Source organism: Protobothrops mucrosquamatus, unplaced genomic scaffold, assembly GCF_001527695.2.
Source record: "Protobothrops mucrosquamatus isolate PMUCROS unplaced genomic scaffold, P.Mucros_1.0 scaffold78, whole genome shotgun sequence".
NCBI lineage: Eukaryota > Metazoa > Chordata > Lepidosauria > Squamata > Viperidae > Protobothrops > Protobothrops mucrosquamatus.
Window position 1 is genome coordinate 1405295 of NW_015386455.1, and position 7920 is coordinate 1413214.

Consider the following 7920-nt stretch of genomic DNA (forward strand, 5'->3'; position numbering starts at 1 on the left):
AAAGATATATGAAAATAAAGAAGTACTTTGGCTTCAGATGGAACAAATATCTACTTCCCAATTGCATAGGTTTCATTTGGGCCAATTTTTAAAATATATGATCACTATTATGGCCATATCTATGTTTTCCTAAAACTTTTTCTTTTCTTCCTGTTTCAAAACTATGTGGCCTGTTAAAATCAGTAACTTAGGACAATCTTAATACTTTCATTTGTAAGAGACCATCTTTTTTGCTAAAACTGCTAATAAGCATCCCCCTCGGTGAAGTCATAGGATTAAAAGGAGAAACTTTTTGGAGGAATTTTTACCCCCTCTCTTATTTCTTTTCTTTTTTAAAAAATGGTTATTACTTTAACAACATGTTCACCTCCATGGATCATATATGCTCCTTCCTTGGGCTTCCTTTGTCTTGCTTCACAGGGGCCAGCACAAGCAGTGGAGATCTTTACTTTCCTTGCAGCTCCGTGTAACATTTTTTTCAGTACTAAAAAACCCACATATTTTTATTTGACTTTCAGACTGCTGTCACATGGTCAGGATTTTCTTGAATTTCTATACATTCAATTTCTTCTCGCTCCTTCCGTTTGGCTCGTTTCTTTTTCTTGTGGTGTTTTTTGGATGGTGGAAAGAATGTTAGGAAGACAGGTAAAATAATAAAACAGTGCAGAAGTGTGCAACTGCCAGTGAGCAGCAAGCATTTGAACAGTGTGAAGGTCAAGTTTGAAGGCACAAAAAGGAGGGGAACCAACCCAATAAGAAAAGATGTAACATTTTGCAAAATTGCTGTTCCGTGTTCTTGGAGTGAACTTTTTATACACTGAGTTCTGGTATGCTCAGTTGCTAGTACAAATGTGTAAAGCAAGGGTGCACAGTGATCTATGGAAAAATTCAAAGTGTAAATAAGGCACAATATAGAAATGCAATCCATGTCTACATTCCATAAAGTCATCAAGCCCAGGACACCCAACTCTATTGAGGTGACAGTGAGAATTAACCAGAAGTTCCCCAGAGGGTGAATAACAAGGAAGAATGTAAGTAAGAGGACCAGCAAGATGCCAAAACTTGAGATCAAGACAGGCATAATTACTGACAGGCTATACTGGTCCATGAAGACAAAAGTAGGATTAAAGACAATGAACTTGATGCTCTGTTTCAGGGACAATGGTCTGAGTTTGTCCAATAATTCTATAACTTCGCTTTGTGTTTTTTCACTAGTCCTAGCTACAAGATACATGCGGGAAGCAATAATGTTATTCCCATTCCCAGACTTGGAGAAAATGATATCGTTTTTAAAGTGTTGAAACTCAGACTTTCTTAAAAAGGAGTTTTGGAGGATGCTAAGGAAGTCACTTTTATTGGTTGCACTAATATTCCCAGCTCTCAGATACTGGTAATATTGTTGAAGCCAGGACTGTGTGTTGAAGCCTTCAGTCAGTTTCTTTAGGTCATCTTGGACAGTGCCATTCCAGTACTCAAGAGGTTCATAGATATAAAATCCTATCACTGGGCTATAATTGCTGAAGTACTTCTGTTGAATAACAGCATAGGACACACTCGGAGAATCACTAGAAAGCAAATTGATAATATTGACCCCATCACTGATTTGCAGGCAGCCCATAAAGGAGAAAGAAGCATAAATGAGATACAGTATCACCACAAATGGCTTAACATAGATATTAGTAATCCATTCATTGTAATGCTCCCTTACAAAATGCTGGATAAAGTGGTTCTGGTATGGGTCAGTCTCATGATGAGAAGACTGCTGGTGCCCATCACTCATCATGGTTTGGAACCAAACGGGTTTCCTTTCCAGATACTCTGCAGAGGGGATTTTACAACAGAAGATACTGTGGTAACGATTCTGCTCCAGCTGCCCAGCAAACACCAGGCAGGAGCCAAAGAAAGAGAAGATATAGAAGTAATTCAACAGGATGGAGATGCACATGTTCTGGCAGAAGACTTTCACAGCCTCCATGTTGGTGAAAGGGCTGGCACCCATGCCAAAGGCTATGAAGTACAAGGAGCTTGTCATGGTATAGGAAACCATTACATCTGAATAGGCATCTGCAACCCTGTCTTTAAATGGCAAATTTTCTCTGGTTCGACGCCATCCCGACAAAAGCTCAAATACACCTTTGGTTCCATGACCTAAACAAGGACAATGAAGAAATATATTAGTTTTCATTGAATATCACATTTCCTTTTTAAATTCTGTTTAACAGAATAATTGAGTTGAAGGGAGCGTGGAGGTCTTCTAGTCCAACCCTGCTCAAGCAGGAGACCCTGTACCATTTCATATATATATATAAATGTCCAATTTATAACTTTTATAACTTTTAACTTTTTGTTAACCTTTAAAGTTAAATTGTTAACTTTTAACAATTTATTTATAACTGATTTCTGTATAGAGTAAATTAAATATCCAGCCTAGATGCTAGAGCAATTAGTTATATTTAATTCACTATTAATCCCGTCCACCATACACACAGCTCATTTTATTGTCAACAGTTTGGTCAACATATACTAAAATAAATACTTTAGCTGCCAATATAAGACAGTATTGATGTCCTTATCCTCTTATTAGCACTTCATGTCCATTTTAAGCAGAATTCTACAAAACTCCATGGTCCCTGTTGCTTCCTGCCGTCAGATGATTATCTTCCCTTTCAGGCAAATGAATGAGCTGATAAACTAGGGGTGTGCAACTGTAGCTTTTCTGACAATGCCAAATCACAGCTCCTGGAAGCCTTCACTGCTAGCCAGCCAGACTGGCTGGGGCTGACAAGAGCTACTATTCAGCAACTTCCCAAGAGCTCCAGGTCCCTTGGAATATGAACATCTATGGTTTGTAAAGTTGTTTGTGGAGTTTAAAGGATTTGGACAAGTAGGAATCTAATTAGAATTGCTAGATGCAAGAGAAGACAGAGTTCTGGCACCTCTAATGGTCATGCCAGAAAGAATTTTATGCAATTGTTCTTCATGAGGCTGGATCTGTTGAAAATAGATTTTCACTATATCTTTCCACCTGAGCAAATGGAGGAGCAAGGGGGAAAGGATAACAAGCTTTGTATGGCTTGCCCTCTTTTCCTGTCTATGTTAGGAAAACACAACTTGTAGCAATAGAAGGAGACGTGAATCAATGAATGCAAAAAAATAAGAAAATTTTAATTCTCCTTCAGTATCTTGTATATGAAGCTTGACCAATCCTGCAAGCATTCTCACTAATATTTTTAGCATAACAGCTGTGTACAAGTATTTTGAATGAACCACAAGCATATGCACTAGTGTAAGGTAGGGCACTGCCTATTTAAATCAATGGGAGCCAAACAAAATAGGTAGCACTACAAGACAGTTCTGTCTTCCTACTTGTTAGCTTGTTGTTTGTTAAATAGTTTGTTCTTTGGGAAGTAGATTAATTAACTTTAGATTTTTTTAACCAGGTTATTAGGCACAGCTGGATGGTGGAAAAAAACACACCAAACCAGCTGGAAAGTAAAATGAGTTTATTTTGATTGTCCAAGAAAAGTATAAAAATAAATTATCTAAATAAGTGCAAGGTTATTTAATCAGAAGTTTTCTTGGTTTAGAAAACTTAATTCCAATTAAATATCATTCATCACAAACTTGTTAAAAGGTTTGGGCAAGGTTGTCTTACCCAAAATAATTTAACACTGGATAAAAGAAGAATAAAAACTCAGTATACTGAAACCTTGTTGTCTATATAGCAATAGCTTTCTTAATAGAAACAGACACAAAATTCCATCTTTGTAGTAACAAAGAAAATGTGGATTAATGCTCTATCAATAAAAAAATAACAGTGGGTAAGATCAGACTAATATGCAGAAATGTTAAGGAGAGTATACATTTTGTAGGAATGACTTGACTTAAAAAACAGTTATCATTAATACCCAGCAACTAACTCAGCCGCAATTTATATCACAGTGGGTTTCTTGTATGTCATTATTCCCATGATTATCTCTGAATCATGCTGACAGGCTACCCTATCAGTAGCCCAACATTTTAGAACACATGTTTGAATATTAGTAGCTTGGGTTAGCAGTTGTGCTGTAGGTCTGATCTCCAAGCTTGGCGATTTGTCTGCAAATGTTTTGTCTCCATTTGAGGAGACATCTTCAGTGCACTTTGAATTTTGCACAATTCAAACCTACAGCCCATTTTAGGACACTCTTTAACCAAGAAAAAAAGGAAAGATGTAGCCCCCAATTGCCTATATATTGTTTAGGAGAACAACAAGGCTATTTAAAGGTAAAAAGAAGGCATACCCAATCTTTCTCTAAAAGGAAAACAAAAAACAAAAAAACCCACTCATTGTTTGTGCTTTGATACTATGTGTTTAGGGGAGGGGAATTCAGATTTCGTCTTCGAACATGTATGTGCCGAAGCTATGCTACTCGAATAAAGATTCTTTAAGGTAAACAATGCCTTGAAGTACTTTGAAGAGTTTCATTTGTCGGAACCATGACACACGTCATCCTAATTTAACTCCTATTGGTACATCATTTTAGCTATTCCATGCATCTAATGAAGTGAAATGTAGTTCACTAAAGCTAATGCCTTTTAATACATTTGTTAGCGAGAAAAAAAGGCTACCCTACATTAACACAGCTCTCCTCTTACACCAGACATGTCAAACTTGTGACGTCACGCAATGTATCGGGACTGTTTTGCCATTGCTGGCAATGGGGTGGACGCAGCTTCTGTGTGACGCATCTGGCCTGTGGGCCGGCAGTTTGTCACCCCTGTCTTACTCACTCTGATGAGCCAAGAGGACCTGGAATACCATGTAGACCTTTGGACTATTAGATGCTTTAATATCAGCTGTCTGAAGGAAGCTAAAGATCTTCTGGAATAGTTTTGCATGATCAACAATCTGTTTTTTCATGGAGAACCTGAATAATGCAATTAAATGTATGGTGATTATATAACAGAATACTTTGATTTACTACTGATGAAACAGAACACATACTTGCCACCTAAATCTAAATCTTTCCACAGACCTCCCCACCATAAACTTCAACCCAGATTAATAGCCCAACTTAAGAGTTAGATCTCATTCCTACTGTAAGTCTGTCAATGTTTTCTGGAAGTACTGTTGTCTCTTAATTTCTGGGGTTTTCAATCTCTTCAGTAACCAGCTTTGCTGACTCTATCATGGGTCAAATTACCATGGGTCAGTCTCCGCATGGAAACTTCTTATCTAGGATTACTTGATTGTTGCAAGGTACTTTTTTCAGTTCCATTGCAACTTCAAGCAGTAACTAAATGAAAGATCATTTAGAAAGTCAAGGGCTACCTGTACTAGAATAGGTTACTTTGCTCTCCCGTTTATTTGTTATAAAATCAATGACCTATTCATGACTTCTGGAAGAGAGAATTCCTTAGCATGAGATGTAAAAAGTAGATGTGCTGCAGTCAGCTTTCCTATTACCAGAACAGAGAATTCTATAGAGAATCCATTCTTATGACATTAACACTCCTACCAATCTCCAGCCAACTTTGTCTTCACTTTCTACAGTACAGATGCAAGTAGAGATATATAAAAGCCAAGGACTTCAGTTCCAACATAGGAACTAGTTATATTTGGAAATCAGGCTAAAGATTTTGGTGTAAGGACAGGCATCTTCTCACACTGGACCTATTGTGCTTCCTGAGACCCAACCAAGCATTTGGATTTGAGTCAAATTTGAAACTGATTAGTATCAAAGCTTTACTTAAACTTGAAGTGAGAAATCTCTGATCTCTGGTAGTCATGTAAGGACCTGCTTTTAAGAGAGCATAAAGATGATAGGAGAAGCAATTCCACTAAATCTATGGCACAAAATTCTGGCAATGAATTAACATCTTGACCTTCTCTGAAGCAAAGATTTTTCTCCAAGAACAATGCCATGAGGTTTTATCACAACAAAGAGAAATAAAAAGGGAAAAATATGCCAAGTTACTAACTTAATTATAGATATAAAGAAAAAAAGGAGAAATAATAAGGAAGGAAGTGAGGAAACCAAAAATGGAGAACCACAAATAACACATTTCGTGAAATTATTATCATGGCATAGAAAAAGAAACTGAAAGCTTGTTTATAAACTGCTAAAAAATTCTAGAATACTGGTCTGCAAAAAAAAAATCTAGAATACTGGTCTCTATACTGCTCTGGTATAGGAAACTATACAACAATTTTAAATTTGGTTTAATAAAATATAAATGAATTTCTCTTGTGCAGAAGATTTCACTGTTGCCATTCTATTGTTTTTACAGCTTAATTTAAAATGGGTATTAGCTATAATTTTTAAAACTAATAAAAATCAAGTAATTTGAGAATTATATACATCCTACTTATTGTAAAATGCTTTATTGAGTAACAGATTAACAGCATCCTTGTTTTACATGAAAAGGTATCAATATTTAAGTTTTATCTCTTGATTAACATCACTCAAGGATGTTCTGCCTAAGAGACAGATCTTCATTTTTAGTTTAAAATGTGTTTGTAGACTCTCTAACCATGAAGTCCTCTTTTATTAGGTTTTGTATTTGGAATAAATATGTAGCAAAATGAAGGAAATAAAAAGGTATTTAATTTCACCAGCAACAAAATTATCCAGGCTTGTTTAGTAGTATGCACTGCTGAGCACTTCCATTGGAAAAAATTATTTTATGGAAAGACTTCACAAAATGTAGGTTAACAAAAGGTGGATGAATTTGTCAGTTTCATTAAAAAAAACTTTTCTCATTTATTCTAATATTACTCTACGTATCATCAGAAAAATGAACTGATTTTCTCTACCTTCTGCGCTAGCAAAGTCAACAGCTGCCTCAGCAGAAAGTCTAGTGTGGCTGCTTGCCATAAGCTTCTACAGTGGATGACACTGTCATAAAAAAGAAGAAATGGAAAATCCAATTCATCATCACCAACGTGGTTGAATACACAGAAACTCCATCAGATTATTTAAGATCTAAAAGCTCAAGCCTGGATGAATAGTTCTGTCAGTTTCTCTTATTCACACTTTAAAAAGATCAGTTGTTATTTCTATTTTGAAGATATTTATGAATTTTAGTAAAGTCTTATCAAAAACAAATGGAATAAAAATTTCACCTATCCTATGGCCTATACTCTTCCTGGAAACTGCAGCACAACTATCATAGGAAATGCACCATGAATCTATCCCCATGGACTTCCAAACTGCATATTATTTATATAGTATTTATTTATTTACAGGAGTTTTAAGGCTACCTATCTCAGTGGCTCTAGGCAGCTCACAACTATCCATAAAAAATACAATTAAAAACAAAAGTCCCCTTCCTCCCAGGTGCCAGACCAATCATCCTCACAGCTCCATCCTCATCCCTGCCTGATGTTTGGAGGAAAACTAGGTCTTCATAGCCAGGTCTGGATGAAGCTGCAAGGGACAGGAACAAGTGAATTCTGAAATATTTTAAAAAGCCATTTTCTGTGGAAAGGGCATTGTTTGCAATATAATAACAGGATATGATATGTATGCTGGAATAGTAGAGGTATTATTCCAATTTGGAATTATGTACACATTTTTATTTGGGCATCTTGCAATTAGGATTTCAGGCTAATTTTCTCAGTTATTCTCTCATGTAGTTTACTAGCAGTATACAAAATGAATAAATAGAAATAGCAAGTTAATAGCCTACTACAGAGGTCCAGAGTTGACTGAATCTTCATCATTAAAATGCTGTTTATTTTATTCTTAGTTGATTACAGGGAAGTGTAATATAGGATAAAGCTCTTAGTTAATTTGGCCTGGGACAATTTTCTGAGTGAAATGGTAGACTTTGCATAATTTTCTATTTTGAAACTATCATGTCCTATTCTCTTCTGTCAGTCTCTCTCTCTCTCTCTCTCTCTCTCTCTCTCTCTCTCTCTCTCTCTCTCTCTCT

The 7920-nt window shown here is 36.2% G+C and overlaps 1 protein-coding gene across 2 annotated transcripts in view; it reads right to left on the reverse strand.

The window, feature by feature from the left end:
• Nucleotides 1-514: 514 nt before the first annotated feature.
• PTCHD4 (patched domain containing 4) overlaps nucleotides 515-7920 on the reverse strand; it is a 59246-nt gene continuing 51840 nt past the window's right edge. For both annotated transcript variants that reach the window (XM_015812354.2, XM_015812353.1), the window contains exon 3: nucleotides 515-2148. In XM_015812354.2, the coding sequence (XP_015667840.1) occupies nucleotides 515-2148 (1634 nt within the window). The remainder of the gene's footprint in view (nucleotides 2149-7920) is intronic.